At 41.6% G+C, this 24,734-nt stretch overlaps 1 protein-coding gene across 5 annotated transcripts; it reads right to left on the bottom strand.

Annotated features, from left to right (window-relative positions):
- Nucleotides 1-312: 312 nt before the first annotated feature.
- Nucleotides 313-22,746, bottom strand: LOC106573688 (gigaxonin). Of its 5 annotated transcripts, none has more exons than XM_014148959.3 (12): nucleotides 22,446-22,746; nucleotides 21,924-22,121; nucleotides 21,646-21,760; nucleotides 21,019-21,369; nucleotides 20,411-20,631; nucleotides 18,663-18,784; nucleotides 18,384-18,496; nucleotides 17,669-17,818; nucleotides 17,416-17,552; nucleotides 2,436-2,570; nucleotides 2,137-2,246; nucleotides 313-1,920 (listed from the first exon to the last, which is right to left on the bottom strand). In XM_014148959.3, exons 1-12 carry the CDS (start codon nucleotides 22,565-22,567, stop codon nucleotides 1,739-1,741), a joined length of 1,956 nt encoding a protein of 651 aa, XP_014004434.1. In that variant the 5' UTR covers nucleotides 22,568-22,746; the 3' UTR covers nucleotides 313-1,738. The 5 variants fall into 5 exon arrangements, with proteins under 5 accessions (XP_014004434.1, XP_014004437.1, XP_014004438.1 ...); XM_014148962.3 differs by lacking the exon at nucleotides 22,446-22,746 and adding an exon at nucleotides 22,311-22,441; XM_014148963.3 differs by lacking the exon at nucleotides 22,446-22,746 and adding an exon at nucleotides 22,382-22,441.
- Between the last annotated feature and the right edge of the window lie 1,988 nt (nucleotides 22,747-24,734).

The following is a 24,734-nucleotide window of genomic DNA, read 5'->3' as shown; positions in this document are numbered from 1 at the left end:
GCATTTACATGATTGATTGACGGTAGGTGGGGGCGGGAGGTCCTGTATAAACAAAGTCACGTACTTGACAACAGCTCTGCGAAGCGCAAGAAGTATGAATTCCCGCACTTCTACAGAGACCGTGTCACTGTAAAGCTGCACGGCCAATGCAGATGTTGGATTGACCATGCAGCAACTTTAAGAGTGACACTAGTAACTCTACATCTATTTCTGACCCACGCTGTTCCTGGAGTGCTTGGTTGAAGAGAAACCAATGGCACTGCAGGAAAAAGCTTAACTCAGCCTTACATTTATGTCATGAAGAGATTTCACTTAGGATACAGTACCGTTTATATATACACACAGTGCACAAAACATTAGGAACACCTAATATTGAGTTGCACCCCCCTTTGCCCTCAGAACAGCCTCAATTCGTCGGGGCATGAACTACAAGGTGTCGAAAGCATTTCACAGGGACCCTGGCACATGTTGACACCAATGCTTCCCACAGTTGTGTCAAGTTGGCTGGATGTCCTTTCGGTGGTCGACCATTCTTGATAGGCCTGGAAACTGTTGAGTGTGAAAAAGCCAGCAGCGTTGCAGTTCTCGACCCACTTAAACTGGTGTGCCTGGCACCTTCTACCATACCCTGTTCAAAAGCACTTAAATCCTTTGTCTTGCCCATTCACCCTCTGAATGGCACACATACACAATCCATGTCTGAACTGTCTCAAAGCTTGAAAAAAAATCCTTCTTTAACCTGTCTCCTCCCCTTCATCTACACGTATTTAAGTGGATTTAACAGGTGACATCAATAAGGGATCATAGCTTTCACCTGGTCAGTCTATGTTGTGGAAAGAGCAGGTGTTCATAATGTTTTATACACTCAGTATATACAGTATATCACCAGTAACCATTGCAATATGTGCTATGCTCCAGCTTCTGGCATTAAGCACTATAAACTGTCTATTTAAAAAGAGTCTATTTTAAGTTGAGATTTTGAGTAAAGATTATTTTATAGGCCACAAGTCCCTTAGCTAAGGGAACAACTAAAACCACATCTGTTATTTTACAAGTCTCCTTGTGTATCTCTAGTTGTCATAGGCCAAAAACAGCATTTGTCCTTTTGTGAATCTAGTTATGCATCTCTAGTTGACATTCACTGACTCATACAAATAAAAAAAATACAGTGTTAGACATGGGTCTAGATTTTCCTTAAAAATGGCAGGCTAGGTGATTACAAATGACAGTACTACTAGGCGGCAGGTAGCCTAGCGGTTAAGTGAAAGGTTGCTGGTTTGAATTATTGAGCCGACTAGGTGAAAAAGTTGTAGATGTGCCCTTGAACAAGGCACTTTAATCTAATTGCTCCTGTAAGTGGCTCTGGATAAGCGTGTCTGCTAAAATGTAATTCTTCCTCTTCACCCCTTAAAATTAGTGTTACATTCTCTAAAACCCACCAAGCAGCAGCAAAAATGTAGTAAACATAAAAAGCAAATGGGGAATGTCAGTAAAATCTATTTACAAATCATTCCCACTGTTAAATTGCAATGAAATAAGGCCATGTTTAAAAAGTGATCCCTCTTCAAGCTCATACAATAATACCCCAATGAACCCTAAGAAAGCCAGCAAAATATGCAGACAAATACTCCAAACATCCCCATTGGAGGTTCCCTTCTTCAACCTCCATTCTTCTCCCATTGCTGTGCCCATAGCCAAAAGATGAGTGTGGAGACAATGCCACTCCTTTAGGTGCTTTCTATGATGATGGGACCCTGTGTCTAAACAGGCCCTGCTTCAGCTGCAGACGGAACAGTTTGCAGTTAGCGATGCGCAGGGCTGCACAGCCCGTCTTGCACAGATCAGATGTCAGCATGGGCTTGGTGCGGTGCCACGTCCCCGAGCTGCGACGGAATTCCCTCACATAGTCATAGGTTGTACCTACACAGAGGGAGGAAAATATATATTGATATTGCCCTCAGGGGATTGCCAGCTGTACACACACACACAGCCCCCTTTAGAGAATGTATACACACAGTACACACATACAGTAACTTGTATTTGCGAATACTTGCCAAGTTGTTGTAATATGCTTCAGGAGTCCATTACATAACATATCATAATATTTACATTCTATTGGCACAGCCTTTAACTCACCAGTGTCTAGGTCTCCCACCACATAAATGCTGACTCCAATGGGGACAGCTCCATACACAAAGGAGGAACTGGTCTGAACACAGAGATTCTGGTCGTCCAGGTATATCCATCTGGACACAGTGTGGTTGGGCAAAAAAAAAAAAAAAAAACGATTGAAAGATGTTGATAATCTACAAACACAGTAAATATAAGGTCTCTTCGTCTTTAGGTAACAAGGATACACCCAGTCTATAATCGTTCTGGCTAAAGCATGAATGAAAACAAGGACGTATTTGATCAAAGTAAGCCCTATTATTGACCTTTTCATCTCATCATGGAAAAACTCGGACTTGCAGGTGGTCATGGGGCTGGATTCTGGGTTGTCTGAGTCACGGCTCCTCACGCCTCCAAACACATAGAGCTCCTGACCCACACCACACGCCACTGAGCCAAACCTGCAGGCAGAGACATCCCCACCGTAACATCAGGTCAGGGGTCACTCATCAAAAGCATTAAGAACACCAACACTAAACAAATCCACCACAGGAGACTTTGTGTAACATTCATCTTCTGTGGTCTTTGAAGGGATGAAAATTCTACTTTAAAAATACGAGTTCATCTGGGGACGCAGCTATGCTTCTGACCTTATTCTCGACCTCTTGGGTGGAAATACAATAGACAGAATGCAGTTATGTAATCTAACCTAATATATAGTCAGTATAATAAGTGCATGCAATTGTTCACTGTTAGTTTATTAATCACTTTGGTACAATTTTTTAAAGTATGTGGAACTGCTTCACAACTCTTAGTTCAAATAAAATGTTATTTGTCACATGCTTCGTAGACAACAGGTGAAAATGTTTACTTACGGGTCCTTTTCCAACAATGCAGAGTTAAAGATAAGATAGAAAATCGAATAAAAAAATAAAGTAACACGAGGAATAAATACACAGTGAATAATAAAAATGACGAGTAAAAATACCATGGCTATATACAGAGTAAAAAATAACGTGGTTATATACACTGAGTGTACAAAACAGAAACACCTTCCTAATATTGAGTTGAAGCCCCTTTTGCCCTCAGAACAGCCTCAATTCGTCGGAGCATGGACTCTGGTGTCAAAAGCATTCTACAGGGATGCTGGCCCATGTTGACTCCAATGCTTCCCACAGTTGTCAGGTTGGCTGGATGTCCTTTAGGTGGTGGACTATTCTTGATACACACAGGAAACTGCTGAGCATGAAAAACCCAGCAGCGTTGCAGTTCCTGACACACTCAAACCGGTGCGCCTGGCACCTACTAACATACCCTGTTCAAAGGCACTTACATTTTTGTCTTGCCCATTCACCCTCTGAATGGCCCACATACATAATCCATGTCTCAATTGTCTCAAGGCGTAAAAACCCGTCTTTAATTAACCTGTCTCCTCCCCTTCATCTACAGTGATTGAAGTGGATTTAACAAGTGACATCAATAAGGGATAATAGCTTTCACTTGGTCAGTCTATGTGCTGGAAAGAGCAGATGTTCCTAATGTTTTGTTCAATCAGTATACAAGGAGTACCAGTACCGAGTCGATATACAGGGGTACAAGGTAATTTAAGTAGCTACGTACTGTACATATAGGTAGCGGTAAAGTGACTAGACAACAGGATAGATAATAGACAGTTGTAGCAGCGTATGTGGTGAGTGTGAAAGTGTGTGTGTTGTGGTGTCAGTATGTATGAGTGTGTGGGTAAAGTCCTGTGTGGGTAAAGTCTAGTGTGGGTAAAGTCCAGTGTGGGTGCATAGAGTTAGTTAGTGCAAGAGAGTTAGTGCAAAAAAAGGGTCAACGCAGGAGGTCCGAGTAGCAATTTGATTAGATATTTAGCAATGTTGTTTAGAAATCTTATGGCTTCGGGGGGTTAGAAGTTGTTCAGAGTCCTGTTGGTTCCAGACTTGGTGCACTGTTACCGCTTTCTATGCGGCAAAAATGTATTCATGAAAATGAACAGTATCAGTCAGTATCAGTTTCTTTATTTTTACTATTTTCTACATTGTAGACTAATAGTGAAGACATCAAATCTATGAAATACACATATGGAATTGTCATGACGTTGCCCTCTTTGGACACTGCGAGCACCATCCCCCGACCGCTATACTTCTGACACTAGGCTCTGGAAGAGCGGTCGTAAATTCCTACGAGGAGACCCTCTCCTCATGGCCCCAGTATAGAGAGAACAAAGGAGTTATTCCACCTCACAGAACTGGAGAACCGAACGACATTTATGTTCTGGAGAAGGTATAAAAGATCGGTGAAGAATCCAGCAACGAACTGGTCCGTTTGGTACAATTTTGTGAAACTCACAAGAGACAATACGGCCACATTACCATAATCATGTTTATAGAAGAGTCTCAGGTATGAGACTTACATCTAAATGGTTGTATAAAATTAATGAATAAGGATGGAACTGTTTGTGAATTTGTGTAATGTGATTTTGGACTGTTTAACTTCTTTGGGATAGGGGGCAGTATTTTCACGGCCGGATAAAAAACTTACCCGATTTAATCTGGTTACTACTTCTGCCCAGAAACTAGAATATGCATATAATTAGTAGATTTGGATAGAAAACACTCTAAAGTTTCTAAAACTGTTTGAATGGTGTCTGTGAGTATAACAGAACTCATATGGCAGGCCAAAACCTGAGAAGATTCCATACAGGAAGTGCCCTGTCTGACAATTTGTTGTCCTTCTGTTGCATCTCTATCGACATTACAGCATCTGTGCTGTAACGTGACACTTTCTAAGGCTTCCATTGGCTCTCTAAAGCCGCCAGAAAGTGGAATGGGGTGTCTGCTGTCGGGGACAGTGAGACTGGAGATGCGCGTTCACGAGACTTCTCCATTTTTTTCTTTCAGTCTTTGAATGAATACAACGTCGCCCGGTTGGAATATTATCGCTATTTTACGAGAAAAATAGCATAAAAATTGATTTTAAACAACGTTTGACATGCTTCTAAAGTACGGTAATGGAATATTTAAAAAAAAAATTGTCACGAAATGCGCTCGCACGTTACCCTTCGGATAGTGACCTGAACGCACGAACAAAACGGAGGTATTAGGATAACTATGGATTATTTGGAACGAAAACAACATTTGTTGTTGAAGTAGAAGCCCTGGGAGTGCATTCTGACGAAGAACAGCAAAGGTAATCCAATTTTTCTAATAGTAATTCTGAGTTTAGGTGACCCCGAAGCTGGCGGATGTCAAAATAGCTAGCCGTGATGGTCGAGCTATGTACTCAGAATATTGCAAAATGTGCTTTCGCCGAAAAGCTATTTTAAAATCGGACATAGCGATTGCATAAAGGAGTTCAGTATCTATAATTCTTAAAATAATTGTTATGTATTTTGTCAACGTTTATCATGAGTAATTTAGTAAATTCACCGGAAGTTTTCGGTGGGTATGCTAGTTCTGAACATCACATGCTAATGTAAAAAGCTGGTTTTTGATATAAATATGAACTTGATTGAACAAAACATGCATGTATTGTATAACATAATGTCCTAGGAGTGTCATCTGATGAAGATTATCAAAGGTTAGTGCTGCATTTAGCTGTGGTTTTGATTTTAGCTGTGGTTTTGATTTATGTGACATATATGCTTGCTTGGAAAATGGCTGTGTGATTATTTGTGTCTATGTACTCTCCTAACATAATATAATGTTTTGCTTTCGCTGTAAAGCCTTTTTGAAATCAGACAATGTGGTTAGATTAACGAGAGTCTTATCTTTAAAATGGTGTAAAATAGTTGATTGTTTGAGAAAATTGAATTGTGGTATTTTAGTTGGTTTTGTATTTCGCGCCGTGCGATACCATTGGCTGTTGGCTAGGGGTTCCGCAGGCGGAACGGGGTTCCGCTAGCGGAACGTCTGTCCTCAACAGGTTAATGAACGAAACTCCAATTCCCTTTGGAGTCTTAACTAAATCAGAGGACCGCCCCCAGGGACACAGACAGGACCTGGTGTCATGAGACAGCCTTTTTCTATGTCCCGAAGAAAACCAAGGTGGGGGTTTTATATCACCAGACCGAGCGTACCTCAATTACGAGATGGCTAAAGGTTGGAGACCAGCTTACCTCTTGCTGAACTTTTAACCATACCACGTGGTTAAACTCTTAAACTATCGATACCGACAGAATAAGAACAAGTCTTTGATATTAATTACTAGTCTGCAGCTAGGAATTCGGTATCATTGAACGCGAAGACCGACAACCGCCGAACACATCTATTCTATAACGACATTAATGAATGTCACTCTGAACTACCCAGTCTAACCACGACAGAGAGAGAGGGCGGACAGACTCTCCAACAGAAACAAACTTTTCAACAGAGATCCCGACGACACACTGAGCGTAAATATATATTGATTGCAATTGTTCCCGAATGAGTGAGCGTTCATGTGCAAAGGATTAGCATTTCAATTGTTATAATATTCAACTCTGTAGTGTCTCCTCAGTTGACCCCCCCCCCCCCCCCGACTTCATAGTTAATTACAGTTACATGATTAATCAGGTTAATCGCATAATAATAATTAGAGTTATTTGATAAATATGTCTTCAGTTTTAATGATGCCAAAGACACGACAGAATCATTTAGTAAGCAAAAAAGGTGTTAAACAAATCAAAATATATTTTACATTTGAGATTCTTCAAATTAGCCACCCTTTGCCTTGATGACAGCTTTGCACACTCTTGGCATTCTCTCAACCAGCTTCACCTGGAATGCTTTTCCAAGAGTCTTGAAGGCGTTCCCACATATGCTGAGCACCTGTTGGCTGCTTTTCCTTCACTCTGCGGTCAAACTCATCTATATCCATCTCAATTGGTTTGAGGTCAGTTGATTGTTGAGGCCAGGTCATCTGATGCAGCCCTTCCACTGCCTGGAGGTGTGTTAGGTCATTGTCCTGTTGAAAAACAAATGATAGTCCCACTAAGCGCAAAGCAGATGGAATGGCGTATCGCTGCAGAATGCTGGTGAAGTGTGCGTGCCTTGAATTCTAAATAAATCACAGACAGTGTCACTAGAATAGCACCCCCACACCTCCTCCTTGCTTCATAGTGGGAACCAGACATGCCGATATCATCCGTTCATCTTCTCTGCGTCTCACAAAAACATGGCGGTTGGAACCAAAAATATCAAATTTTGACTCATCAGACCAAAAGGACAGATTTCCACCGGTCTAATATCCATTGCTTGTGTTTCTTGGCCCAAGCAAGTCTCTTCTTATTATTATTGGTGTCCTTTAGTAGTGGTTTCAGCAATTCGACCATGAATGCCTGATTCACACAGTCTGAATTCAACAGTTCTGATTCAACAGTTGATGTTGAGATGTGTCTGTTACTTGAACTCCGTGAAGCCTTTATTTGGGCTGCAATCTGAGGTGCAGTTAACTCTAATGAACTTATCCTCTGCAGCAGAGGTAACTCGGGGTCTTTCCTGAAAGCCAGTTTCATCATACGCTTGATGGTTTTTGCGACTGCAATTTTACATTTACATTTTAGTCATTTAGCAGACGCTCTTATCCAGAGCGACTTACAGTAGTGAATGCATACATTTCATACATTTTTGTTTTTCTGTGCTGGCCCCCCGTGGGAATCGAACCCACAACCCTGGCGTTGCAAACACCATGCTCTACCTACTGAGCTACAGGGAAGGCCGATTAAAGAAACGTTCAAAGTTCTTTAAATTTTCCGGACTGACTGACCTTTATGTCTTAAAGTAATGATGGACTGTCATTTCTCTTTGCTTATTTGAGCTGTTCTTGCCATAATATGGACTTGGTCTTTCACCAAATAGGGCTACCTTCTGTATACCACCCCTACCTTGTCACAGCACAACTGATTGGCTCAAACGCATTAAGGAAAGAAATTCCACAAATTAACAAGGCACACATGTTAATTGAAATGCATTCCAGATAACTACCTCATGAAGCTGGATGAGAGAATGCCAAGAATGTGCAAAGCTGTCATCTGGGCAAAGCGTGGCTACTTTGAAGAATCTAAAATATATTTTGATTTGTTTAAACACTTTTTTGGTTACTACATGATTAAATATGTGTTATTTCATAGTTTGTCTTCACTATCATTTTACCAAAAAAAATTGTAAAAATAAAGAAAAACCCTGGAATGAGTAGGTCTGTCCAAACCTTTGAATAGTTCTGTATGTCTGTAAAGTATAAACATAAAAAGTACGACATATACTCGAATGTACTACTATGATGACTATTGTAAACTTACTGTGAAGTAAAATCATATCTGACAAGATCAGAGATGTACCGTATGTAACAAATCAAAGTGTATTGGTTTGTGTACACAGATTAGCAGGTGTTGCTGCAGCGAAATGCTTGTGTTTCTAGGTCACTACAATATCAAATAATCCAGAAAGTCCAAAACAAGAAAGAAATGCATCCCCTATACTGTAAACATGTATCCAAAAGGCCATGGACGAGGCATGGAATGATTTCAATCCAGACCTACAGTGTATGTCAGGCTTGGACTCGCCATGCCAAAAGGGTTTTCCTCAGGTGCATGAACAATGAGGATATTTACTGCAATTTCGATGAGAACCTTTGGCCAATTGCTCAAGACAGGCTTGCTGCAAACTAGTGCCTGCTAAACATGATGTTTCTTTAATTTGATTACATTGTTTACATTGCATTCTTTAATTTGATTACATTGATTATTGCTTTTTGCCATTCTCAGTGCATTTGGTACATAAAGCCCTGAAATCCTTAGATCAGAGAAAGCCTGCAGGTCCTGATCTTCTGGATCCCTGCTTTTTAAATCTGGCAGCTGATTTCATAGCTGAACCACTTACATATCAGTCTAACCCTGGAATGTAATGAAATTCCAAAGATCTGGAAATCAGCATTTGTCCTACCACTTTTAAAAGGGGGAGATCAAACTCTTTTAAATAATTATAGGCCAATCTCAAAGCTGTCACCCCTGGTGAAAATACTTGAAACCCTTGTGAGTGAACAGCTAAAATAGTTTTTATTTACTAACTCTATTTTATCAATGTACCAATCGGGCTTCAGGAAGAAGCATAGCACAGCAGCCATGAAGGTTTTAAATGATATCACTGAAGCCCTTGACAAAAAAACAGCACTGTGTCTCACTTTTATTGATCTCTCTAAGGCTTTTGATACAGTTTATCATGCTATACTAAGGCAGAGATTGTCGAGTGTAGGTCTTTCGGAGCATGCAGTTGCATGGTTTGCTACCTATCTGTCTGATAGTGCACTCAATTTGATGGGCTCATGTCTGTTAAATTGTCTGTCTGTAATGGTGTGCCCCAAGGCTCTGTACTTGGTCCTCTCTTATTCACTATTTATATAAATAATTTAGACAAAATTGTCCAAAATGCACAACTTTATTTTTATGCTGATGATACTGTTATTTACTGTTGTGCCTTGTCTCTTACAAAAGCTTTCCAGAACTTGCAAACTGCTTTTTATACTGTTCAACATACCTTGTGTCAATTGAAGCGTATCCTCAACAAAACTAAACTAATGGTGTTTTCTAAAGCAAGAAATAGACCTCTGAACTTTTCACCTATTATTACCTTTCAGGGCAATGAGATTGAGACTGTAACCTCATATAAATATCTTGGAATTTTAATTGATGACGGCCTCTTTTAAATTGCATATTCAACAACTTACAAAAAAAATGGAAGCTGAAATTGGGATTTTATTTTGGGAATAAGGCCTGTTTTTCTTTTGAAGCCAGAAGGAGATTAGTATCAGCTACATTTATGCCTCTACTAGATTATGGGGATATTTTATATATGTATGTTTCCGCTCAGTGTTTGAGATCAATTGACACCCTTTACCATGGCACAAAGAGATTTATTTTAAACTGCAAAACCCTTACGCACCACTGCACTTTGTATACCAGGGTTGGCTGGCCTTCTCTAGTCACTCGTAGGCTCAGTCTCTGGTATTCTTTTATTTACAAACCCATTTGGGGTTTACTACCTTTTTATTTGGGCACTTTTATTGTTCCGAAATGTGGTGGGTACTCCCTTCGTTCCCTGGACTTTATCCTGCTAACTGTTCCAAATGTCCGAACTGAATTTGGTAAAAGGGCTTTTATGACCTCTGCGCCATTGTCTTGGAACACCTTACAAAATACTTTTAAACTGGAAGAACTTGTCCCGATTGGTATTTTTAAATCACTGATGAATGATCTTGAGAGAGTCCCTGACCTGTCAATGTTTTTAATTTGCTGTTTTTGATTTTGTCATACTCTTGTGAATTCTATGGTTTTTACAAGATTATTTGTAGTTTTTCATGTTGTTTGTCTGTAATTTTTTTTAATGACTTGGTGCTGCCTATCTTGGCCAGGACGCTCTTGAAAAAGAGATTTTAAATCTCAAATGAGCCCTTCCTGGTTAAATAAAGGTTAAATAAAAATTGTGAAAGATGATCACACCTTCGATCACACATAGGATAGAGATGATGGAAATTTGATGTTCAGTAGTGCAAGTGTATTGCCTAATGTGAAAACAGTGTAATGTACTGTAATTTACAGGACTGTAGCATACTACATTACATGTTTTGCTATTGGATTAACTGGTTGTTAAAATAACTAAATTGAGAAGATATCATTATGTTGTGTTTTGGTGATTAAACCAATGTACTCATTATATTTCACAGTAAACTAATATTTTGGATCAATGGTTGTGTGGTGAAAGATGTCTACAAACAAAATGAATACACAATGAAAGGTTTTGAATGTAAGAACGGCTGCGTTACAAGTTTTACCAGTTTGGAGTTTCGTACTAAGAGTTTAGAAAATAGTTCAAAAGCAATAAAAAAAACTGTATTACAATGTATAAATGTGTTACTTGAGAGGTGAAGCCAAAGGCTATTTTCCATCTAAATGTGGACAATAAAGTTGAATCATTTCTAAAGTAAAACCTGACATCTGACAGGTAAAATACACTGTTCAAAAAAATAAAGGGAACACTTAAAACAACACAATGTAACTCCAAGTCAATCACACTTCTGTGAAATCAAACTGTCCACTTAAGAAGCAACACTGATTGACAATAAATTTCACATGCTGTTGTGCAAATGGAATAGACAACAGGTGGCAATTATAGGCAATTAGCAAGACACCCCCAATAAAGGCGTGGTTGTGCAGGTGGTGACCACAGACCACTTCTCAGTTCCTATGCTTCCTGGCTGATGTTTTGGTAACTTTTGAATGCTGGCGGTGCTTTCACTCTAGTGGTAGCATGAGACGGAGTCTACAACCCACACAAGTGGCTCAGGTTGTGCAGCTCATCCAGGATGGCACATTAATGCGAGCTGTGGCAAGAAGGTTTGCTGTGTCTGTCAGCGTAGTGTCCAGAGCATGGAGGCGCTACCAGGAGACAGGCCAGTACATCAGGAGACGTGGAGGAGGCCGTAGGAGGGCAACAACCCAGCAGCAGGACCGCTACCTCCACCTTTGTGCAAGGAGGAGCAGGTGGAGCACTGCCAGAGCCCTGCAAAATGACCTCCAGCAGGCCACAAATGTGCATGTGTCTGCTCAAACGGTCAGAAACAGACTCCATGAGGGTGGTATGAGGGTGCGACGGCCACAGGTGGGGGTTGTGCTTACAGCCCAACACCGTGCAGCACGTTTGGCATTTGCCAGAGAACACCAAGATTGGCAAATTCGCCACTGGCGCCCTGTGCTCTTCACAGATGAAAGCAGGTTCACACTGAGCACATGTGACAGACGTGACAGAGTCTGGAGACGCCGTGGAGAACGTTCTGCTGCCTGCAACATCCTCCAGCATGACCGGTTTGGTGGCGGTGGGTCAGTCATGGTGTGGGGTGGTATTTATTTGGGGGGCCGCACAACCCTCCATGTGCTCGCCAGAGGTAGCCTGACTGCCGTTAGGCACCGAGATGAGATCCTCAGACCCCTTGTGAGACCATATGCTGGTGTGGTTGGCCCTGGCTTCCTCCTAATGCAAGACAATGCTAGACCTCAGGTGGCTGGAGTGTGTCAGCAGTTCCTGCAAGAGGAAGGCATTGATGCTATGGACTGGCCCGCCCGTTCCCCAGACCTGAATCCAATTGAGCACATCTGGGACATCATGTCTCGCTCCATCCACCAACGCCACGTTGCACCACAGACTGTCCAGGAGTTGGCGGATGCTTTAGTCCAGGTCTGGGAGGAGATCCCTCAGGAGACCATCCGCCACCTCATCAGGAGCATGCCCAGGCGTTGTAGGGAGGTCATACAGGCACGTGGAGGCCACACACACACTACTGAGCCTCCTTTTGACTTGTTTTAAGGACATTACATCAAAGTTGGATCAGCCTGTAGTGTGGTTTTCCACTTTAATTTTGAGTGTGACTCCAAAACCAGACCTCCATGGGTTGATAAATTGGATTTCCATTGATTATTTTTGTGTGATTTTGTTGTCAGCACATTCAACTATGTAAAGAAAAAAGTATTTAATAAGATTATTTCATTCATTCAGATCTAGGATGTGTTATTTTAGTGTTCCCTTTATTTTTTTGAGCAATATGTGGTGTATATATATATATATACACACTGCTCAAAAAAATAAAGGGAACACTTAAACAACACATACGAGATCTGAATGAAAGAAATAATCTTATTAAATACTTTTTTCTTTACATAGTTGAATATGCTGACAACAAAATCACACAAAAATGATCAATGGAAATCCAATTTATCAACCCATGGAGGTCTGGATTTGGAGTCACACTCAAAATTAAAGTGGAAAACCACACTACAGGCTGATCCAACTTTGATGTAATGTCCTTAAAACAAGTCAAAATGAGGCTCAGTAGTGTGTGTGGCCTCCACGTGCCTGTATGACCTCCCTACAACGCCTGGGCATGCTCCTGATGAGGTGGCGGATGGTCTCCTGAGGGATCTCCTCCCAGACCTGGACTAAAGCATCCGCCAACTCCTGGACAGTCTGTGGTGCAACGTGGCGTTGGTGGATGGAGCGAGACATGATGTCCCAGATGTGCTCAATTGGATTCAGGTCTGGGGAACGGGCGGGTCAGTCCATAGCATCAATGCCTTCCTCTTGCAGGAACTGCTGACACACTCCAACCACATGAGGTCTAGCATTGTCTTGCATTAGGAGGAACCCAGGGCCAATCGCACCAGCATATGGTCTCACAAGGGGTCTGAGGATCTCATCTCGGTACCTAATGGCAGTCAGGCTACCTCTGGCGAGCACATGGAGGGCTGTGCGGCCACCCAAAGAAATGCCACCCCACACCATGACTGACCCACTGTTAAACCGGTCATGCTGGAGGATGTTGCAGGCAGCAGAACGTTCTCCACAGCGTCTCCAGACTCTGTCACGTCTGTCACGTGCTCAGTGTGAACCTGCTTTCATCTGTGAAGAGCACAGGGCGCCAGTGGCGAATTTGCCAATCTTGGTGTTCTCTCCAAATGCCAAAACTCCTGCACGGTGTTGGGCTGTAAGCACAACCCCCACCTGTGGACGTCGGGCCCTCATAGAGTCTGTTTCTGACCGTTTGAGCAGACACATGCACATTTGTGGCCTGCTGGAGGTCATTTTGCAGGGCTCTGGCAGTGCTCCACCTGCTCCTCCTTGCACAAAGGCGGAGGTAGCGGTCCTGCTGCTGGGTTGTTGCCCTCCTACGGCCTCCTCCACGTCTCCTGATGTACTGGCCTGTGTCCTGGTAACGCCTCCATGCTCTGGACACTACGCTGACAGACACAGCAAACCTTCTTGCCACAGCTCGCATTGATGTGCCATCCTGGATGAGCTGCACTACCTGAGCCACTTGTGTGGGTTGTAGACTCTGTCTCATGCTACCACTAGAGTGAAAGCACCGCCAGCATTCAAAAGTGACCAAAACATCAGCCAGGAAGCATAGGAACTGAGAAGTGGTCTGTGGTCCCCACCTGCAGAACCACTCCTTTATTGGGGGTGTCTTGCAAATTGCCTATAATTTCCACCTGTTGTCTATTCCATTTGCACAACAGCATGTGAAATTTATTGTCAATCAGTGTTGCTTCCTAAGTGGACAGTTTGATTTCACAGAGGTGTGATTGACTTGGAGTTACATTGTGTTGTTTAAGTGTTCCCTTTATTTTTTTGAGCAGTGTATATACACACACAGTGGGGTCATAAATTAACACCCTTGATAAAGATTAGCAATAATGAGTCTCAAAAAGGTAGGGGTCAAAATTATTGACTCCCGTTTTCACCTTGCGAGGATAACAGCACTGAGCCCTTTTGTAAAATATTTTATGAGTGGTAGAACACATTGGAAGGGATCTTAGACTATTCCTCCATACAGAATCCTTCCAGATCCTTGATATCCTTCCTCTGTACTTATGGACTGCCCTCTTCAATTCAAACCACAGGTTTTCAATGGGTTTCAAGTCCGGAGACAGATGGCCATTGCAAAATGTTGATCTTGTGGCCAATTAACAATTTCTTTGTGGATTTGTATGTATACTTGGGGTAATATTCTTGCTGGAAGATCCATTTGCAGCCAAGTTTCAGCATCCTGGCAGAGACAACCAGGTTTTTGGCTAAAATATCCTGGTACTGGGTAAAGTTAATGATGCCGTTGCCCTTAAAAAAAGGCCCAATGCAGATATTTCTATATCAATATCAAACAATTTCTGGGTAACAATTAAATACCTTACTAACCACGTTTCCATCTACAGTTTTTATACGAGTAAAGTTATACCATATAAAAGAAAATTATGACAGCTGTGATGGAAACAGGAAGTTTCAGTACAGTTTCATAGATGCAGACAGATAATTTGTTCGTTCAACAATATGAGATTTTTTGGTCTGTAAAATAAATGTGAGAAATGGTGATGGAAACCAAGCGTAAATAGTGATATAATAACCGTCATACCGATGTGATGTTGTAGTCACGCGATGATATGGTGTGTGCTCCTCCCACTACGACTCGGGAAACCATGCAGTTTAAATTAGGCTACAGATGAAATAAGTTAATATGAACTTCACAGGGTGGTGAAAGTGCATGATATGAACTTGATGCTCCTTTCCAATAAATGTTGAGGATCTCATTCTGGTGGCATGATGAATGATGCTTGACTGCCATTTTGGCAAATAAAAACGTTTTTGCACTTATCCATAATCTCATCATGTAGACAAGCTTACCCCCACTGTATCTGTGAGCTGTTGGCTAGAGCGCACATGCCAAGACCAGACTAGGCATATTTGCTATTTAACGCAACCATTTCTGCAACAAAACTACCGGTAGAGTTGAAAATGCAATGGAAACACTTTGAGCCAGTGGCAACGCATCATTCAGGGCAGGTGGGGCAGAGACCCATTAATACGTGTCACATATCAGTTTGCAAACAATGTAAAAAATATATATACATCATTGAGTTAGTTAAGCCGCATACAAACATGGTCTCTTTTTTGTTTTCTTGAGTAAGGCAGCTCCAAAATGCAGGTGTTTCAGCCTAGCTCAGTGCTTTTGGTGTTGGTGGGGCAAGCCAGCAGAAAATACGGAGCATTGCGCCGTGATTGGCTCAGTGTTCTGTCACTCATGGGGACACTACGTCAGAGCCAAGTCTAAGGGTAGACATCGAAAATTCTAGCCCCTTGGGTGCTGCATTAGAAGTGCCCATCCAAGAAGGCTCAATGTCTTTGGCCACAGATAAAATGATGTCAAATCACATCTACAGTAGCTTTGATTGGACTGATCATGTCAACATCATACATACTTACACAATCTTAGCTAGCAGTCATCATGATTTGTGCCACGCTCAAAACAACTGTTAACTCTGAACTGCAAAATCTGACTTTAGGAAGTTCAAGACAACTGGGAACTCGGGAAAAACTAGCTAAGACTGGGAAAATACGTTTTGAAATTTCATCCAACTTGGAATTGTAAATCGGGAACTCAAGCCTTTTTCTATAGCAACAACCTGAAGATCACTGACATCGTCATGATTCAACTTTTGTTTTTCTTTCTTTGAGTTCCCAGTTGTCTTGAAAGCACCATAAATCCAGAGAATGGCAGACTAATGACAGAGTTTGATGACAAAATTTGTCCACCAAGGACGGCCGCGCCACCTTCCTGTTCAAGTGAGCACAGCACAACAAGGTGAGTCAATAAATGTCCTGTATGTTGCTGCATAAATTATGTAATATGCCAGGGAGATATGTATACTGTAGCTAAGAAAGTAATACTAAGAGTATGTTGTGTAGTAAGCTGTTAGTAGCCCATGTGCCTCACCCTAATAATTTGGTCTATTTTCACCTCCTAATTTTGTCTACTGTTATGACTTGGTGGTGCACATATGACCTGTTTTTGAGAAATGCAATCATTGAATATTGTAAGAGCTTTCATTGTCTGCTTATAGGCCCCCTTTATTTATCCTACGGTTCTGACTTGGTGTACAGAGAGAATACTGTAAGAGCAGCCCATGTTCTGAATTCTGTCACTGTACATTTCAAAAGTGCTGAACAAATAGTTATATTGACTACATCCGTCCTAGCTCCCTCATTAATGTCTTAATCGAAATTACTGATTGCCTCTTATCCGCTCGTTGTCCCCTTATGCCATAGTTTGTACAGTTAATGTATTGTTTAGTGTTTAGTGGCTTTGCTGGCATGCAGCCCACTTAATGTTTTTTTCCCCCCCACCAAGATTTACATGCTAAAGCATCAAAGATCCACCACCATATTTTACAGTAGGTATGGGGTTCTTTTCTGCTCGTGCATTCTCATCTCGACGCCAAACCCACCACTAGTGTGCGTGGCCAAAGAGCTCTATTTTCATGGCATCTGACCAAAGCACTGGTTCCAATCCAAGTGTCAATGTCGTTTAGCAAACTCCAGGCATTTACATTTGTTGGATGACATGAAAATTGAGCTTTTTGACCATGCATACCAGTTGACGAAGGACATCAAGGATCTGGAAGGATTCTGTATGGAGGAATGGTCAATGATCCTCCCAATGTGTTCTCTAACTCATAAAACATTTTAGAAAAAGGGTCAGTGCTGTTATCCTCACAAAGTGAGATATTGAAAGTAATTGAAAATGGGAGAGAAAAAACTATATTACTTGTTAAACAAAATACATTTCTCTGAGCAATTGTATTAGTATAAAATGCTTTTTTTTGCATATAATATAGCTCAGTACTTATTTTATATAGTCATTTTTTCACATTTTTATCAAGGGTTTCAATTTCGAACCCCACTGCATATAATGTATATTCATATTCAAACTACTGACTTTACTATGTACCTTCTCTCTTTCAAAGGGCAGATTGCAGTCCACTGCTGGGTCTTTGGGTCATAAGATTCTACTGAGTCGTACAGCTTTCCATATGACCCACCACCCATGGCATAGATCTTCTTTTTCATGGTGGCATAGCAGCCAACCTGAGGAGAGGAGAGATCATTGGGCAAGTGGTGAGAGATTTGGAGAGGATGCAATTTGTGAATGTGTTTGTTATACATTTCAGTTGGAAGCCGGAAATGTTCATGTCATGTCACACCTTGCGGACCATGGTCATGCTGGTTTGGGTGGTCCAGGTGTTGTAGTGAGGGTCGAACACCTCCACAGTCAGGAGCTCCATGTCCTCTTCCTCTCCTCCCAACACATAGATCATCCCATCCAGCTCTGCAACACCAAAGTTCTGCCTCGCCTGAGCAAGCAAATGGCAGAAGCCTCAATAATACTGAGAAACATTGACCCCTGGTGACATCACTTGGAACTACAACACACTTTAGGAGGGTAGAGAAGAACAAAACAAAAAATGGCTACCAGTGGGAGTATACAAGTAAAATGGATAGATGGAACATTTGATAGATTAAATAAAGTGTAATGTATGTACATACCACAATAATCACTTTAGTTCAGTAGAAAAAAAATGTGTTTGTCTACATAACCAATTGAAGTTGGGGCGGCAGGGTAGCCTAGTGGTTAGAGCGTTGGAGTAACCGAAAGGTTGCAAGTTCAAATCCCTGAGCTGACAAAGTACAAATCTGTCATTCTGCCCCTGAACAGGCAGTTAACCCACTGTTCCTAGGCAGTCATTGAAAATAAGAATTTGTTCTTCACTGACTTGCCTAGTTAAATAAAGTTAGAACTTCAGATGATACCACTTGAAATGTCTATGAAACAAGCGGGTTGAATGGTGCTGTTGAAAGGATTGCAAAGAAAAAAACATTGCAGTTTTTAATTTTGTGTGGAGTAGTACTGTAGAATACCTGTTTCATGGAAGGAATGGGGGTCCAAGTGTTTGTGTTTGGGTCATATTTCTCTCCACTGCTCAGGACTGTCTTGGTTTCATCCATGCCACCCATCACAAAGAGATGGCCCTCTGAGAGGACAAAGAATGGGGTTAATCCATTGTTGATTACTAAGACGAGGTTGGGTTTGCCTTACATGAGAATTGGCTGGAGCTATCAACTAATCATTAGCTGCCATGAAGACTGCACTGTATGTGCATATGTAACAGTAAAAGTGGGTCTGGATCCAATACCAACCTGCTGCCAGCACCCCATGCCCTATTCGCCCAATGCTCATTGGTTCCAGCTCGATCCACAGCTGGCGGTTTGGGTCATAGAGTGGACACATGCAGCGTACCATGGCTGACGGCTTCCTCGTTCTAAACAGGAACCAGATAACAGGACGTCAATTGTGGTCAGTCCTGTTGGTTTTTATCTCTGACACACTGGCTCCTTCTCTAACCTCATCCTCTGTCTATGTGTCACCAGAACACCCCTTCAACTTTACTTACTTGTCTAGAGTCTCCTCAATCTCTATGTGCTCTATCTGTAGATCAACCACACACTATTCTCAGTTTTTCCCCTTCCTGTCCTTAATACATTCTCTTCTTGCTTGTCATAACTTGCAGAACTTGCAGTTATGTGAATGTTTTGCATGAATTTCCATTACAAACTGTTTATCTATCAAGCACGTGCACAAAGAGAATCAATGTGTTATGACCACATTGTATGATTCATATACAGTGCCTTCAGAAAATATTTACACCCTTGACTTTTTCCACATTTCGTTGTGTTACAGCCTGAATTTAAAATTGATTACATTTAGATTTTTTGTCACTGTCCTACACACAATACCCCATAATGTCAAAGTATGATGATGTTTTTGGAAACTTTTATAAATTAATTTAAAATGGGAAGCTGAAATTTCAACCCCCTATGTTATGGCAAGCCTAAATAAGTTCAGGAGTAAAAATGTTCTTAACAAGTGACAGACAAGGAAGCTTTTCCAATGCACCCATTGGTAGATAAATAAAAAGAAGACATTGAATATCCCTTTGAGCATTGTGAAGTTATTAATTACACTTTACATGGTGGATCAATACATCCACTCACTACAAAGATACAGGCATCCTTCCCACCTCAGTTGGCGGAGGGGAAGGAAACCACTCAGGGATTTCACCATGATACCAATGGTGACTTTAAAACAGTTACAGAGTTTAATGGCTGTGAAAGGAAAAAACAGAGGATGGATCAACAACATTGTAGTTACTCCACAATACTAACCTAATTGACAGAGTGAAAAGAAGATGCCTGTACAGAATACAAATATTCCAAAACATGCATCACTAAAATAACACTGCAAATAATATAGCAAAGCAATTCACTTTTTCCCCTGAAAACAAAGTGTTATGAGTACCACTCTCCATATGTACAAGCATAGTGATGGCTGCATCATGTTATGAGTATGCTTATAATTGTTAAGGACTGGGGAGTTAATCAGGATAAAAAAGAAACGGAATGGACCTAAGCACGGGCAGAATCCTAGAGGAAAACCTGGTTCAGTCTGCTTTCCAGCAGACACTGGGAGATGAATTTGACAGAGCTTAAAGAATGTTGATAAAGAATAATGGCAATCCAGGTGTGGAAAGCTCTTAGAGACTTACCCAGAAAGACTCACAGCTGTAATCGCTGCCGAAGGTGCTTCTAAAAACGATTGACTCAGGGGTGTGAATACTTATGTAAATAAGATATTTCTGTATTCATTTACCATGAATTTGCTAACATTTCTAAAAACATGTTTTCACTTTGTCATTATTATGGGGTATTGTGTGTAGATGGGTGAGAGAAAAAAAAAAGTTATCCATTTTGAATTCAGGCTGTAACACAACAAAATGTGAAATAAGTTAAGGGGTATTAATACTTTCTGAAGGCACTGTACACATTCAACAGCATAGACATTTATGTCTGGACATCATCCCAGAGTAAGAGACTTAGAAGATACTCACACTCTCTCCTCCCCCCCTACAGTGACAATGCACTCCGAGTAGCCACGAGGTTTGAAGGCGGCTAGAAGAGCCTCGCCCTGCAGTGTTGCGCCCCCCAGTGGAGCGTTGCAGTACTCCCGGATCACCTCCCTCATCAAGGGCTCTCCTAACATCTGCTCCCTCAGGTAACCCTGGTCCAGCCCCTGGATCCACACCGATGACATCACCTCTTTCATGTGCACCTGGAAGGGGGGGGGGGACACACAGAAAGCTGAAAGGCTGAAAGCTGAAAAAGCTGAAAGGCCAATAGTAATGCATAGGCAAATTGTGTGCGAAAAACACGTTCCTTCAAATTATTTAGTAGTCTTCGACCATAATTGTAGTAATTCTACAGCCATGCTTTAGGCAGACGTCTGTATCACATCCGGCTGTATCACATCCGGACGTGATTGGGAGTCCCATAGGGCGGCGCACAATTGGCCCAGCGTCGTCTGGGTTTGGCCAAGGTAGGCCTTTATTGTAAATAAGAATTTGTTCTTAACTGACTTGTCTAGTTAAATAAAAAAAATACAAACAGACAGAAATAAGGGCAGGACCACCACTACCCTAGCAGTAGAACAGGCCCTCACCCTCCGTTCCTCCAGGTCATGGCCAAGCCAGCGCACCACAGCCTCCAGGACATGCTTCTCATTGCCCACGTTGAGCTTGTCCATCGACAGGATCTCGCACAGCCGGTCTGGAGGTAACTCCCTGAACTCCTCCGTGACGGCCACATCACAGAAATGTGTCTGAAGGAAGTCTGTGGCAGCATGGTGAACATGGTGCAGGCAGTAATGTAGAGAGAAAAGCCGGATCCCAATGCAGTTCTCTGCAGCAATGCAGCTCTCCAGGAACTGGCAGCACAGGGACTTCAGGTCTGTCAAGAGCAGCAGGTCAGCGGCCTGGACCATGTCCTGAATGGTGTCCTCACTCAGACTGATCTACACACAGACAACAAGGAGCGGGATGGAAGGAGAAGTATAACATTAGGATTGTTCTAGGTATCATAATATGTTTTTGAATATTATACAGTTCTAAAACAGATATGAATATGGATTCTCTCAAGAGTTAGGCAAATAACCTACTGGACAATATCAGTACTGGCAATTTAAAAACCGGTATAAGAATCACATGTACTGGTCAGTTTTAAGTAATCTGACCCATCCCACTTGTTTTCACTTTACTGTAGGCCTACTACAGATGTGCATACTGCTTACCTCCCCACTAAAGATGTAGTCCAAGATCTGCTTCATGATAGTGACAGAGATTCCCTGGAGCTCAATGGTGTACATGGATCCATCTTCCTTTGGAGGGTTGTAGTTCAGCTTTGTTCTATGGGATGTCAGAATACTGTATCAGAATGACTGGAAAGGGCACTGACAGTCTGCAAGCACAGAGTGGGACACACCCTTGACAGCTGGGAAACAATGTTACATAACTAGCCCTGTCAACATGTTTTTTTAATCCATGGCATGTCTAAAGCCATAGTGATTACCTGATATATGGACTAGCCGCAGCCAAAATGTTTTTCTGGACTGGAATCTTTTCCCCTTCCAGTACTAACACTGCGTCTTGGAAGCATTGTTCTATCCATAAGGAGCGAAGGGCCTTGAGAAGTTTCTGAGAGTGTTGAGGGTCCGATACCACCGAACCTGCAGCACTAACCACTGGATCAGAGGTGGACATTGTGTACCTACAGATGAAAAACACGTCATTATTAGCACAGCTGCCAAGATGAGGGCATAGTTTAACACAGGATTAGCCTTCGTAGGCTAGGCTAACGTCAGCATAATAAATGAGTTACTGTAGCAATAAGAAATGACTGAACTGAATTGTTGGCTGAATATTAAGTGACATCGTTATACTTGGTAGGGTCACACACATTTCAATAAAAACGGACAGGTTTCGGCGACATGCATTGCTAACTAACGTTATAATAGTAACCTACTTTACCGCTAGCTAGCTAGACATAAACAAAGAACAGGGTGCGTCCCAATTCACAGTAGCATTACGTTACCTTGCATGGACCACCAGAAAGCTGAGGCAGACAGCGAGTTTCTGTAAAGTAGGCGTGAAGAAGCTTTCAGCAGGCTCCAATGAAAAACGTTTAATGTCCTTCCTTTTGAGCAAACCATACATTAGTTGGCGCAATCACAGACCTGCGAGAGATATATGTTGAAACCTTACTTTCACCTTTCTGCTTTCAAACCGATTCGTGTGTGCACCATTGATTGACATTATATATGAAGATGTAAACCTCGAGGAAGAAAGGTTGGATACATCTTCAAAGTAATCGAACAGAGCCCAAATGTACTGTATTTTGTATCCGCCCATGTTACGCCCACAAAAAAGCTCTACAGTGTTTTCACACAGATGGTCCATGCGCATGTGTAGGAGAGGCAATAATGCTGCATTCATAACCAAAAGGAAAGGTAGTAATTACCAGTGGTGAAGTCGTATATACCAGTTAAATGCATTCATATGCTTTGAACTCGTTGAGAAACGCCGATTGGTTGATTGCCAATAAACTGTGTCAACTATGAACTAAAAGTACGTATATTATGCTTGTAAACAAATGGTAGTGTTCAAAAACCCTATTAATAGATTGCTTTTTATGTATATATAATGTCTTGCTGTTACATTTAACTGCCGAAAATGCTGTTATTGAGGTAATTTCCTTTGTAGGAGACATGAGGTCAGCATGTGGGAGAAGTCGGAAGGATGCCGCCGCATTGAAAACAACTGGGAACTCGGGAATAATACAAGGTCAAATCATGAAGTCAGCGATTTTCAGGTCAGAAAGCTATAGAAAGAGGCCCGATTTCCCGAGTTGGATGACCGTTCAAATTGATCTCTCCCAGTCGGAGCTCTTTTTTTTTTTTTTTACAGAGTTCCCAGTTGTTTTGAACTCACTTAAGTCGAAGTCAGAGATTTCCGAGTTCCCAGTTGTTTTGAACGTGGCATGATATACGAGTTTCCCCACTATTAATTCCGAGTTGGATGGGCATCAAGTGGATTTTCCCAGTCGTTTGTGGTAAATACCACCTCCCACTTGGTTATGAAAGCAGCATACGAGCTGCTCATATTTCTCCTAGTACACCTGACTGCAGTGTGCAATTCGAGGCCAGGCTAAATGTGGGCGGAGTCAAACTTTGACCCCGCCCCCCTTTTTTTGTCCATCTGAAGTTTGGCAGTCATACTGAATACAAACACACGTTTGCGCAAGGCACACGTTGAATACAAACGTATTTCATTTTTAAAGATCGTAAGAAATATTATATAAAGTGGTACCAGCAGATGGGTTGTAACACTTTTTGCTTCATGCTATATTTGAGACAAGCTACTGATATTGTTGCAGTGAACAAACTTGTTATGTATGTCATGTACTGTTAAAATTGTGTTGATAAGTGTTATAACTTTGTAATTATATTATTTCATTGAACACACACACACACACACACACACACACAGTTACTACCCATCCTGATGCTATTTACTTTCCTCATGAGAATGGAGACAGACTACACCATATAGACATACTGACCAGCTGAATGTGCTTTGTACATTAAGTTATACCAGCTCCAGTAAAGAGATCAGAGACTCGGGTGACTTCTACGTCATCTTTACTAAACAACATAACACAATTAACAACTGAAACAATTAACACAGCAGACAAAAACAAGGTTTGACCAGTCCTCAAAAATGGCTTCACTCCTGCTCCTCAAGAGGCAGACAGTAATTTTCTTGTTGTCAACTGCCTCCACATAGAACATCTCATAATCTCTCTGGAACATGAATGGTTCCTTGAGGAGAATATTTTACTCTTCATCCAGGCCATCATACAACCGTAGTTCTTTAAGGGTTGTAATGCGGTCTTCCCCGTCCATCCCAATTACACTAGGGAGGGAAACAGTGCCTTTAAATGTTTGGAGTTCGCACCACCTTGCTGCCTCTAGGCTGTCGCTTAGAAGAACATCTGCTTCCTTGAAGAAAAAGGAAGAATAAATATTAAGAGTAGTGCCTCATTGGGTGATCAAGACAAATTACACCCCACTTTCACAATACCACCATGCAAACAAAAGACACTATTACTAAAGGGGTTTTCAGTGATATCTATAACTACTCAACAAGTCATCACAACTCATCATATGACACCTACCTGTAGTGTGTTTTGTTTTCGCTGCCTTTTTCGATCTTTCGACCTCTCTTCTTCAGACCTTACTGAGTGAATGACATACATTCAATATGAAAATATATTCAGGTCAGTCTGGCTACAGTGAAACAAGTGATTTTAAGGATGCAAATG

This window comes from Salmo salar, chromosome 16, assembly GCF_965601325.2.
Source record: "Salmo salar chromosome 16, fSalSal1, whole genome shotgun sequence".
Taxonomy (NCBI): Eukaryota; Metazoa; Chordata; class Actinopteri; order Salmoniformes; family Salmonidae; genus Salmo; species Salmo salar.
The sequence above is the reverse complement of the archived record's forward strand: the minus strand, read 5'-3'. Positions and strand labels throughout refer to the sequence as shown.